The sequence below is a fragment of the Tympanuchus pallidicinctus genome, unplaced genomic scaffold (assembly GCF_026119805.1).
Source record: "Tympanuchus pallidicinctus isolate F22 unplaced genomic scaffold, pur_lepc_1.0 scaffold5, whole genome shotgun sequence".
Taxonomy (NCBI): domain Eukaryota; kingdom Metazoa; phylum Chordata; class Aves; order Galliformes; family Phasianidae; genus Tympanuchus; species Tympanuchus pallidicinctus.
The window spans coordinates 52501936-52515183 of record NW_026294769.1 but is presented as its reverse complement, the minus strand read 5'-3'; the positions used below and the strand labels follow the sequence as shown (position 1 = coordinate 52515183).

Sequence of the window (13248 nt, the reverse complement as noted above, 5' to 3'; positions counted from 1 at the left end):
AGAGTGGAGATTACATTATTCTCATTGCTTTTTTTAGCACATCTGAAGAAAGTTCTGATAACTTAGTCTGAGATAACTATAGTGAACTCCCAGGATGCAAGATTTCTTTGTGCTTCTGCATACTAAATGACAAGAAGTGGATAAACTGAATATGCTTTCATTTATTCTGAATAATAGCTGGTGATATGAAATGTTCAATATCTGAGCAGAAAAGAACCAAGATAAGACAGCAGCAAAAGTTGTGATATTGCTCTTGCACAAGGGTCATCATGTGAACTTCCTACTGGTAGTGAAGAAGAAACAGTGAAATGTTACGTCATCTTGAAAACATAACTGTGTGCTGCTATCACTAACACTGCATCTTCTTTCCTTGGGGATAAAGCTTGTGGGTGACGTTTTGTTCCAGAAGATAGAGTCCAAGTGTGTGAGCTGCTTTCCGATATTGCGTGGGGAGGAAAAGCTTTCCACTGGAGACCTGAAACCAGGCAGTGTTTTCTTTCTAGGCCGATAGCATGTATGCATCTGGTGCTGATAGGAAGTTATTACCCATATTATCCATTTGAGATTGGTCATTCATAGCACAGAAACATCCATTCTATTTAGGTTCTTGTTTATTCATTAAAGAGCAGTCAAAAAGGCTGAGAGATTAGTGAGTGAAGGCTTGACCTCAAACAAGTCTGAGGCATGCTTGACCTGTGAAGTTATCCTAGTGTTGTTTTTTATGGCTGCATTGTAAATCTCATTTTTTCACAGAAGTAGGGACTGGCTATATATATTAAGGCTTATATCAAGCGAGTCCTTTTCAGCCAGGAGAGTTACCTTGCAATGTAGTTCTCAGTGTGATGTGAGGCATTGCTCCCTGATCTTCATTTCATTGTCACACTCTGGTAGTGATATGCCTGGAGCCTCACAATGCCTTGAACATGGCCTTGTGGTGTCTATTGCTGACTTTGGGTGAAGATCTTTCAGAGGGAAGGTTTTTCAGTGACCATATTGTGTTAACATTATGGATGGAAGAGCTATGTAGCTTTTCCTCTTCGATAGACTGATGTTTTTCTGCCACCCATTTCATTTCTACAGAGACTCACAGTCTGCGGAGAGTCTGGGTAGAGACTTCTGGGACTCAAAGTCTGTTATCTGCTTGCAAATTCTATGTCATCACACTCAAAACATTGAGGATTAGTCCAGCGTCAACTCAGCAACAACCTTCACTTTTAAATGGTACAGATTTAGGTCTCAATTTATATAATTTGAGTAGAAGGGGCAGGTTCTAGTCTTGTGTCACATGAAGGATTTGTGCTTTCTGTGAGTTTAAAGGAATCAAGACAATGGACGCTTCTAATTTGGCAGGTTTTTTATTCTTATTTTTAATGTGTTGGCACAGAAGTAGTGAGTACTGTACAATCAATATAGAGCGTCTTTTAAGTATCTTTCATGCCTGGATATACATCTGGAACTGTTTGCTCTAACTAAAAGTAAAATAAATGCCACAGCATATTATACCATACTTTTTTTCATTTAAAAAAGGAAATTGAAAACACACCACCCCTTGAAATGCTTGACGTTGAATTGGCTATTGAAATGGTATCAGTAAAGTATTTATATATTCCATATTTTGTTCCATACATCAGCTTTCCTTGATGCGTTAGACTTGGAAGCATGCCACATGAGCTGAAACGTTGCCATATATGAAAGCCTGCCTTGTTTTAAAAAAGGACTAAATCATTGAGGCTACAGGAAGTAAAGTAAATCAGTTTGAATACATGCACATCTCTTTTTGCTCTTGCTCTTGCACTTTTTACTTTGTGTCGTCCACATTTACCTTCAGAAGTTGGCCAGGTTTACGGCAAATATCAACATTCACCTAACATCTAAGTAATAGTGATAAAAATAACTCCTCCCATAAAAACTGTATGAATGACAAGAACTGTATGGTTTCACGAACCAAGAAATCCGCAGAAGAAATATCGTAATTTAAAGCTGGTTTTACAACATTCTTTAATTTTAAATGGAGCAAAATATTTCTGTGGTAAAGTCACAGTTCTTCACTCTTTGCTGTAAAAGAGATTCAAGAATGTATATTTCAGAATTTTTTTTTCAGTATAATCCAAAGCAAATGCAGTAGATCTCTGCATACTTGAAACATATTTTCTGAATTTATTCTAAGTCTCTCACTGCACCAGAGGGTTGTGTGTATGGATTAGGACTAGCCCATTATTTCACCATCTATTTCCATCCTGAATTGATTGCAGCAAGTAGTGAAGAATGAATTGCAGATGTCTCCTTTTCTCTTTGGTTTGGAGGACCTCTGGTTTCAGCCCAATTTTATGAGAACTAGGCTAAGGAGTCTGACTTCATCACTGCTTAGAAGGTTTCTGTCTATAGAAGAAGTCTTTGCATCTGAAACAAGTTACTGTCTCTGTATATGCAGCCGGCACACTGAAATGGATGATGTTGTGAGCAATTTTCTATCACATCTCTCCTAATTTGGGATTATTATTTGGAATGTCAGATTCCGACAGAAAAAAATAGCAAAGGCTGCTTTGCAAATGAGGAGTTTGTTTTGACACGAGAACATAAACATATTTGGAATTCAAGAAATTAAGTGATTTTAAGAGATGTTTCCCTTAAAGCTCTTCCAAATTTTAGGCAAAGCTCAAGAAATATGCTCCTGTGTTAGAGGGCAGATGTACCTGAAGTCTGGAACAGGCAGGATTTCACTCATAAATGATGCAGTTTTTCCTTTTGCAGGATTCCATCTACCCCTCCCATCCCTTCATCACCTCTGAATATACAGTTAGCAGAATAACCACAGAGAGCTGCTCTTAAAAATGTGAAACCTCTCATATAACAAGATTTAGGGGCAACCTGGCTCATGAATAAATGCAATTTAAATACTGCTTTGATTTTAGCTTGCATATTTTCGGGTTACTTTTCAACAATTAGAGTTTAAAAAATTGTTTTGTTTTGTTTTAAATTAAATTAATAATGATTTGTAGGAGGTGAGGTTCTAGGCTGTTTTTCAGACATTACAAGCTTTGTGAGTTCAGGTGACAGAGACTGGCAGCTCTGCTGTGTGCTCCTTCACCACTCCATCTCCAAGAAGCCTTCTTCTGAAAACTTTGGCAGCTGAGGTCCTCCAAGCTGGGTGCTGGGATAGAGCTGGGTGCAGAGCATCCGGTGCAGTGATGTGCATCTTCTGCAGGAGCTGGGGAATCTGTCACAGAGGTGAGGAGCAGAGAAACACCAGCAGAAAGGACATAGAGGCTCCTGCAGGAGCTTTGCTACTGAAGAGGCTAGAAAGATGGGAAGTATGAGAGAACAGTGGGGCAGGATGCTTTTCAGGGCTGTTTCCAAGCACATGGAAAAGTTTTGCATTTTATACCATACTTACACAAAATTTTCCTTTTTTTTTTTTTTTTTTCTTTTCCTCCCCATCTCTCTATTCGGACAAGACAATATAGTACCTTGGTTTGAAGTGTTCTGTGATGAGCTTGAAAGCAAGTCTTTTATCTCCTTACAGAACACTTTGCTGGAGTGCTTATGGACTAGCAGAAATAAAAGTCTGCCATTGTACAGTAGCAGGATGGGTTGTATGGCTTTGCAGGGGACAGGGGGACATCTGTGGCCTGTCAAATTGTTTTTGTTTATCTATTTCTTCACAAAGAAAGGTGATTAGAAAAAGTAAAACCTAATATCAGAGCAGAGGTATATGAAAAGTAGTGATAATGTCAGTGGTCTGCAAATAGGGCAGCAGACAGTTTTGAAGGGAATAAAACCAGCTTGATGGCAGCGGTGACTATCTGCAGTTGGAGAGCCAACCCACACACTATTTCCCACTACAGCTTTCAATTTAAGTAACAAAATATCTCCAGCTCTTGGGAAAAGTGTTCCCCCCTCTGATCTGAGCCTTTGGGAACAGACCTAATTTTGGAACAATGCGGATCGGGAGCAGGAGAGGTGCGGCTGGTTACAGTGCTGGTTTCAGCTCGCTTTTAGTTCCCAGCAGCTGAGCTGTGGGATACAGCCTGTGCCTGCTCGGCGCGAGCAGCAGCTGAGCAGGGTTTGGTTTCTCTCACTCTTTCTTCCACCCACCTCCATCTCCTCCCTGCCTGTGTCTGCGCTCCCACATGCTTCAAATCTGTGTACCTGGACTGCCTTCCTTAACAGTTCAGCGTGAGTGTTAGCAGAATGAAAACCAGATGGACCAGCAGTTCCCACTGTTATCTCCCCACCAGCTCTGGCAAGCCTCCCTTTCTCTCTCCTTTCTTGGCATGGCAGAAATATTTGCCTTTATTTAGGAGGGCTCAGGCTTACTGCTGTGCCTCTTTCCCTCTGTTGCAACATGAGCTGAAAGCTATTTATTCCCCTGTTGCTGAGGTTGGTTGAGGTGAGTGCGAGATGAATTCAGCTATTAAGGAAGCAATTAACATTTCAAGACTAGTTTTTGTAGTTCTTTATATTAAATGAATGGCTTGTTGAAGATATAGACTTAACTGTTTGAGTGTAGTGATGTGGAAAGGAAATTTTGTATAGAAATATATTTTAAAACCTACTTTTGTTTTTCAGCATGTAGTAATGTACTATCTCTTGATTTGCAAATCAAACCTTACCTGTGCGTGATACTTAATATTTGGATTTTGGATACTGTTCCCTATGCTACTGAGGTTAGCTAATCTGAGATCCAAACTGCAGATCCTTTTCTACTGTACCTGTATCCCTCATTGTTTTCTCTCCCTCTTCTTCTGATAAATTAAAGTTCTGATAATTAAATTTTTGAGGCTTTTAAAAACACACTGCTCCTTCATAAAGGGCATTTAGTCTCTCTCACATGCAAGACCTTATATAATTTTTTTTCTTTTCCCTGTGAACTTTAATTCTCTGTTCTAACAAGATACACGTTCTCAAAGTCAAGCAGCAGAATTTGTAAAACATTCCTGGCTTTACCATTGTTGTAAATTGAAACGGCAAATTCATCTGTTAACCCAATAGTGGTGACGCTTTTTGGCTACACAGCTTAATGGAGCACATGAAGCCTTGTATAGGACAGTCTGTAAAAAACAAAACAATAATCCTAACCCCAGAAGAAGGTATGCAAGACTCATGTCCATTTAAAGCTAAGCTTCATCTTCACTCAAGATGGCCCACTAAGCTATTGTGTTACTTTTGCTATCCGCTGGTAAATGTTGTCTCTTTTTGCCCATTTTCGATAAATGAAGCACAAGGATGTGGATGGTTTTATATTCCTGTTTATTTATTTATCTTTTTTTTTTTTCCCTCCACATCAACTTTAACACAGAATGATCCAAAAAGATGTTTCTGTAGCACGTATATGAAATATCTACTAGCTTTTTACTTGCAAGGGAACTGTTAGGTTTTCTGCCTGTTTTTCCTTTTGTTGTTGTTTTTCATGTCTTACAGGTTTTGAACATTACAGTTGTTCTTAATGTGTAAAGATGTAAATTTTAAAATGTTATGCTTTATTTATTTATTTATTTATTTATTTGTATGGTTGGCAATTGACTTATCATTTTGACATGTTTATTCTTGATGGGAATGTGAGAATATCCAGGGGCATGGTGGCAAAGTCATCCGGGAGGCACTGGTATTTAACATAAGTATCTCTCGTTGCTTACAAAGGCATGACAAGAGCTGCCTTCAACCAGTATCCTTCAGCCCAATATCTCACCTGTACTAAAGAGCTTCTGCTTATACTCCTGTAAGGATTGTTGTAAGGGGATTTATTACTTTCCTGTTTCTTCATCTCCTTTTTCCTCCTGGCTGACATTGAAGGGAGGTGGCATTATTGCACTTCCAGGAGTGCTTTGGAGGCAGCATCTGCACATGCTAGAAATGAAAAACAAAAGATAATACAGCACTGCTACAAATGAGGTCTTCTCATCTATGCTGCACCTTCTTAAGTAAGGTTCAGATGATGCAATTCTGCTGGTGCACACTGGAATAGATAACCAGGTGTAATGTTTTGCAGCAGGTGCTGAAATGTCTCACTTCCTGCTTTTGCTTTTAAGCTTTTGTTTCAGAGCGGATGTTCTTGGGGAAATAAAATAGTGTGTTCCTATGGTGTGTTACAGATCGCACTGAGAAGCATTCCACAATGCCAGACTCACCTGTGGATGTGAAGACACAATCCAGGCTGACGCCTCCAACAATGCCACCTCCTCCCACTACCCAAGGAGCTCCAAGAACGAGTTCATTCACGCCCACAACGTGTAATTAGAATTATTTTCTTCCTATTCTTCCTTATTCTTTCTTTCTGTATGTAAGAAACTAACGTGTGTGAAGGAAAACCTGTATGCAAGGGCTGCAGCAGCATTTGATGATACTGTGATAAGTAATTAAACAAATGTAAGATCACAGCAGGTTAACGGATCTTTAGTCTGTTAAGGTGTTCAGCTCTGAGCTGTGGTAATTTCCCTGTTATTTGAGCGTAGTGTCAAAGAACAGAGAATACTCTTTCCCATGTCAATTTATGCTTAGATCAGTCCTCTGAGAAATGCAGGAAACTCTTAGCTGTTTTGTTGTACAGTTTAAGAGATTCTGTTCACTTTTGTGTATAAAATTCGGTAGTTATTGTTTAGGGCTTTGTTTATATATTTAAAGTGGGGGTTATTCTTAAAGAAAATAGTTTATCCCACTAATGATTGAATGAAGTGCTATATAATTTCTAGTTAGTAGTGATATAAAAGCAAAAATAAAGGCGTTTTGTTGTTTTGTCTTGAGATTTCTAATCTGGAACCACCTCTCTGTCTCAGTTTGCTGATGTAAACACTTGGGAAGCTCTACCAGTCGTGGTGGAGTTTCTCTGCATTCATATCAGCGTAGCTGAGATTGCGATCTGGCATGTTGTCTGGACTATTCTTTTCACAGTCATGAAATGATCCACGTTTCTCTTACTAAGATTTAGCTGCAATTTTTTTTGGTCTCTTTTTTACTGCCTCGTAATAGTATAAACATGAGAATGTGTTTACATTTCACATTTTAAATAAAACATTTTTAGAACAGTAGAATACATATGCCTAAACAGAATGACGGCAGCATCTTCTATTTGTCTTGCCTATATCTTTTTAGCCTCTTGCTGCCTGTTAAATGCCTTTCTTAAAATTCACCTCTGTGCACAAGGCCAGCTGGAAGCCTTTGTACCACTTATCCCAGTGAACCCTGTCCTGAGGATTTACATCAGACTTAAACAGTGAGGAGCATTTGTGCCAACTCTTTGCATAAACTTAGATTTAACCCAGTGACCCTGATCTTGCAAAGATCTGTTTGTTTTGTTTAACTCCAGCACCTGAATCATCCTAGGAACTGCTCTGAAGTTAAACTGTTCTGAGGTTTTTTTTTTTTGCTGGATGAGGCTCTTGCAGATTAAGCCTTTCAGTCTAATGTGCTTAGCACAGTTCTGGATGATCTTGGGAAGTGATAAAAGGAATGAGACCATGTTCTTTTCTTTTCTTACAGTCCTCAGTTGAGCATACTCACTAGATTTTCTGGATATTGTTGGAAGGTGTGTGAACCATAACTGTTTTTGGTTGTTTTTGCTGCTGTTGTTTTAGCTATTTATGAAGTCCAAAAGTCTAAAGATCTAATTTTAAATGCATTTTACACCATCAGATTTTGGAGTTCAGCCTTAGCAGTTCCAGCTTGGATACTAAAAAGCCACTTCTGTTTGAGTGCTTGTTACGCTTACTGCTACTGCAGTGAGAATGCCTGTAGGCTAAGAAGTGCACGCTTGCTTTCTTGTCAAGAGTACACTTGTTTGCTTTGTTTTAGACTATTGAAAACTCTTAAAATATATTAGTTTGTTGAAATTCTAAATGCTAAATTTTACTTCATTAATAACATGGCTATGTTTTACAATAACATAGATGTCTTTGCCAGTTGGCAAATTCAGACATTATAGAGAGATAAAATCATCAGTACTGGGCGGACTATTGCAAATGCAAGTTGTTTTGAAGCAGCTGCTTTTGGGGAATATTTCTTTGTTTATTTTGTTGAGGGAGGAATTTGGTCCGTCGCTCTCCTCATCGTATCTATCCTAGAGAATGAACCCTGTAGTTCTCTACTTTCTTGATCTTAGCCCCATCACTAGGGGCAGTGACTGAATTACTGGATTGCGTGAGGGTAGAGCAGGACATATTCTTCCCAGTCCTAATTTACTGAATTCATGGTATGATGAGTTTGGCTATGCAATTTCCTTGCAACCACCATGTATTTTACTCATGTATCTCACTCTGCTGCTGCACTTAGCGCAGCTTGGAGCTGAACTTTGAGAGTCCAGCTCCTTTCTATTTCTGCTTTTTCCAGTTCTTGTTTTCCCTAGACCACTCAACTAGATGAGGCAAACAAAACTAGATAAAAACTAGATAGAAACTAGGTAGCTGCTCAGATTGCTGCTTTTCATATTACCACCATAAAGGCCCTTCAATCAGTGGGGCAAGAACCCCTTTAAAAGAAGGGCTGTGATAATCAGTACGTGTCCATCCTCAAAAAGGAGTTACTTGCTAAAAAAAAGAGAGATGATTGTTGGAGAAAGTGACAAATAGAAAAGGGATGTTTGGCTTCAAAGATGTTAGTCATTAACAAAGATGAAAAGTTCTTCAAGATGTTCGCTTTTCATGTGCTTTCAAATAGGAAGCAAATTAAGCTACTATCATTCTGCAGTTTTATTGTAGTTAAGTTCCTGATTTGTGGTGTCTTATGGTGTGCAGTGATATAAATTAATGTCTTGGTGCTTTGGAGTAGGGAGACAGATTGCACCAAGTGAGTGATACCACAACAAATGATTTCTAACTGACTCCCTAATCAGGAGCCAACAAATTTGCCCAAGGCAATAGCCAGCTGAGTAGCTGCTGCTGGGTATACTTGTGTGCTGCCTGCCCATGCTTCCAAGTGCATTTGTGCATTTTTGTTCATAGGGAGCCATTATTTTGCTTGTCATTCACTGTCATTTTGCCTAGTTGGACTCAAGAGCCTGTGCTGCTGTAACCGGGGTGGAAAAAGATGTCCTCAGTTTGATTCTGTGCTCTATTCTGGAGTACGGATAAGAATCAAACTAAAACGGTGGCCAGAAATGGTTGTTGTCAAGGTTGCAACCTTGCAACAGGAGGAGAATGCTTTGCTATACTTTTTAGAGATACTATACTGACACATGAAAAGCAGAGTAATTTCCTTGTGGTCTCTGAGAAGTCTTCTTGCAGTTTAGTGTCCTAGCTGCAAAACTCTGGGCCACAGCTAGGATGGCACCATTTGTACCTGCACAAACAGCTTAGTGTGCTCCATATGTTAGCAGCTAGGAAATCTGTATCAGAAAAAATAACCTTCTCATTGGGTGGTGTAAGGTTAAAACATGCAAGTCCTGTTTTATAAACACAGCTGTCAGTTGTGTGTACAAAACACGAGTAAAAATATTCAGAGATAAACTGAGGCTTCATGAAATATGTCTGCACATTTTTTTCTACCCCAAAGAACAGTTTTTTTTTTTGTTGTTTTCAGTCATATACGTGCTCATGCTCTTTCTCTGTTTCTAGTTTTTCTCTCTCTCACTCTCTTTCTCTCTCTTTTATGTTGTTGATTGTTTGTGGTATTCAAATAATGGTTTTCATTTCAGTTCAGGAGATCTTTGGGGGGACTGTGTGACAGGTTGTTACTTCCAGTCCGTACAGTGTTCAGTACCAGATACTATGAAATGGATTTAAACTGTGGTCTGTTGCTCTGTCACAAGTAGATCATGCAACTCAATTAATTTTGAGGTCAAGCACAGAAAATTTTAAGCTGTTTTCCTTCTATCTCCATTGTTCTCTTTATTTTACCCTCTCTTCTCTTTCTCTTCCAGTAACCAATGGCACAAGCCATTCACCAACAGCGTTAAATGGAGCTCCATCTCCTCCTAATGGCTTTAGCAATGGGCCGTCCTCTTCCTCTTCCTCTTCTCTGGCTAACCAGCAGTTACCGCCAGCTTGTGGAGCTAGGCAGCTCAGCAAACTGAAGAGATTTCTTACAACCTTACAGCAGTTTGGCAATGACATTTCACCAGAGATTGGGGAGAGAGTGCGTACCCTTGTGCTAGGACTTGTGGTAAGCAAAAACCAATGATACAATAACTGTAATTTTTTCTCTCCGTTTACCTCTTTTATGCTTGAAATGCTTATTATATACAAGAGTGTGTTACATATATGACTTATTCCATACTTCAAGGACACCAAACATGTAAGCATAAAGATCTTGCCCCAGATCTAGCACAAGTAACTTGTCTGTCCATCCATAAGTGGCAGCTATTCTCAACTGGATACAGACTAGAATTGTAGCCAGTGTGGTGTTACAACCAAATGATGTGAAAGGGCTTTTGCTCTTACTGTTGGCAGCCCTGAAGTAGACACAGCCCGAATTATATAATGCAGTAAAATCTGTTTTGGTTTGCCTAGTGTAATTAACTGGGTAAAAAAGAGTGCCACTATACATGTAGCAGCAGAATACTGTCTAAGAGGATGAGATTAATATAATTGGGCTGTGTTTATGCAGTCGAAAACCTTTTCTCAGTATTCGTTGAATCCAGCAATGAGGGCCCTGAACAGGTATTGATGCTACTTAAAGACACATTATTTATAAGATTATGTGATTATATGTCTGAATGATAATTTCAGGTTTTTCTCATCTACAACTGTCAGGTTGGGCTGCTATTTTATAGGCAAACTGTTGTGAATCTGGCCCAGGATTCTTTTTATTCTCATTAAAGTCTTCCCTCTGCCAGACATTGTTGTCTCTCATGTATCTCCTTCAGCAATAATTACATGTACCAGGAAAAATGCTGTTGCGGTGCTCTAACATACATCTGTTTTGAGCAGCTGCAGTTGCCATTGACTTCATTTGAAGCAAAGACTGCCAGCACTGTTTAGTACGAGGGCTCAGGTGGCCTCCATTTGTATTTTCACAAAACACTACCTGAAAAGCAGTGAAACTCATTCACTCAAGTCTATGTTAAAAGGAAGGTTAACTTGGGTAGTGGAACTTCAGTTACGTCTCACTCTACATTTGCTTCCACATCCAAAATGCCTATTTAGTATGGTTTTGCATGCTGTGTGGCTTTCTGTGAAAAGGTGTGTGAACTGGTGGAGTAAAGAAAGTAAAGACAGCTTTGGGTGCATCTGCCCGCCTTTGGTTTTCATAAAATCATTTGATTTCAGTAAAACCTTTGTTATTTACAAATGATTCCTGCGTTGCTAAATTTCACCTGAGCCCTAATGAGCAAACTAGGAACTTTTCCTTGAGAATGGTCATGTATTACTATTCCCATGGCTAAACTTGTGCAGGATGTAGACTTCATGCTTATGTCCTTAGTCACAAAGCAATGACTTCCCATCACAGTTTACTGGTGCAGTAAGGTGTAATAAGCAACTCTCTGATCAGTACAGTGAGCAATTTTCCTCATCAAACAAAGAGAAACTTGCCTTTAAAAACGAGTATTTTTTGGTATGTGTTTGCATGTTAATTATCACATCTGTACTGGGAAAATAAATACAAGAAGCACTAAGAGAAAATAAAAATTTAAAAAAAATATTGAGAAAAGCAACTTTAACTGGAGTTTGACATCTGAAAATATTTCCATGCTTAGTGCATGAGAGTTTAAACCATATGCTAAGCAACAGGCACTGAATGCTGGAGATGCTGAAGGTTCTCTTTGAGTATCTTTATAAGGTAATAATTTAATATGTGGCATGCTTTTCTTTATCCTCTTATCTGTATCAAGAACAAGGTATTAAGCAATTTTAAAGTGCTTTGGTTACTGTTTATCTTGCTAAGTGTTTTCATTATTTTGTCACCAAGAAAGAATTTTTTTCTCAACAGAATTCTACTTTGACAATTGAAGAATTTCATTCCAAACTGCAAGAAGCTACTAACTTCCCACTGCGACCTTTTGTCATCCCATTTTTAAAGGTATTGCACAGTTCAGTGATCTGGAAAGTATTTCAAACCATATTGTTGCTAGGTCACAGATGTGTGTTACAGGATTTTTTTTTTTTTTTTTAAGAGAGTTGGGAAAATGAACAACATTTAAAGGCTTCTTCCCATAGCACTGTGGATGGCATTGCATTTGAGGATATAGTTTGTCTGTTTGCAGCTGTCAGTTCTCTAATTCTGTAATCATTTTTGTTTGTTTTATGTTTTTGGTTTTTAGATACAGAAGTTTTACCAACTGTGCTTCAGACTTTGGATTATAAACATAATAATGCCTTGTGCTTCTACCAAACTAGATTTTTTTGCAAATTTTTGCATGGTGCAAAGAACAGGGATGTCAGGAATTCCTAATTCCAGCATTCTTCTAATGTGCTGCTTAACGTTCGTACACAGTGAGACTGTGACACTGCTGTACAAGTAAAAGGCTGATCTTTCTCTTCTGGTCCATTCACCAGTGCAAACAAGATGTCTTACTAAGGACTTACGCATATGCTGTAAGAAAGACAAAATAAAACCTCATGCAAAAGCCAGTCAATAGAATGTATCAGATTAATGTGCATAATAGAAACCAGGAAAGTAAAAGTCTTCTGTGAGGTCAGGAAGTTTGCTCACCTGTCAGTATCTACCTCCTATGAATGGCCGAGGTCATGTTGCATTCGCAGAGTGTGGTGCATTCAATTCTCGTTTTGCCGTAGAAGTGAGGTATTTATTGCTCTCCTGTTTGGGCCTTCATTGTCAGCACGTAGATGGGCAGTTAGTGTTATTTTATTCAGTGAGTCTAACTGTTCCTAGCAATTCTGTTGTCCTGAAGCACCAGTATTCTCAAAGGGTTTGTTTTCATGTTTTCCCCTTCATGGTTAGCTCTGTCAGATGGGCTTTATGCAGATAGTATAGCTGTTACCTTGGTACATTGCCAGATGCTTTCTTTTCATAATGGAATACACTCTCCTACTTGCAGTTGTATCAACTCTAATATTCCTGCTTAAATCATTCTGGTTTATTTTCATGGCATCTAGTTTGTTTTCCTTTTAAAAGCCACTTCAGAATTAATTGACTTTGGTGCCAGAAGCTTGTTAGAAGCTGGCACTAAAGAGTTTATCACTCTGCCTGCAAGCCTCTGACCAGGGAAGTGCTGTGTGCTATGTGCTTGTGTTCTTGCAGTTCTAAATATGGATCCCGTAAATCTACTTTGGGAGGGGGAGAGCTGCACATCAACTGAGTATTTGTACTTTTGTTTTTTTCTTCTTACCCATCTGACTGCACACAGCAAGAGTGTGA

At 38.9% G+C, this 13248-nt stretch overlaps 1 protein-coding gene across 6 annotated transcripts in view; it reads left to right on the top strand.

Annotated features, from left to right (window-relative positions):
• RUNX1T1 (RUNX1 partner transcriptional co-repressor 1) overlaps window positions 1-13248 on the top strand; it is a 109973-nt gene that overhangs the window by 53784 nt on the left and 42941 nt on the right. For 5 of the 6 annotated variants that reach the window (XM_052703357.1, XM_052703356.1, XM_052703355.1 and 2 more), the window contains 3 exons: window positions 6093-6230; window positions 9851-10092; window positions 11860-11949. In XM_052703357.1, the coding sequence (XP_052559317.1) occupies window positions 6093-6230; window positions 9851-10092; window positions 11860-11949 (470 nt within the window). Of the gene's footprint in view, window positions 1-4263; window positions 4391-6092; window positions 6231-9850; window positions 10093-11859; window positions 11950-13248 lie in introns of those variants that run through there. The other variant, XM_052703360.1, reaches the window with a different exon arrangement.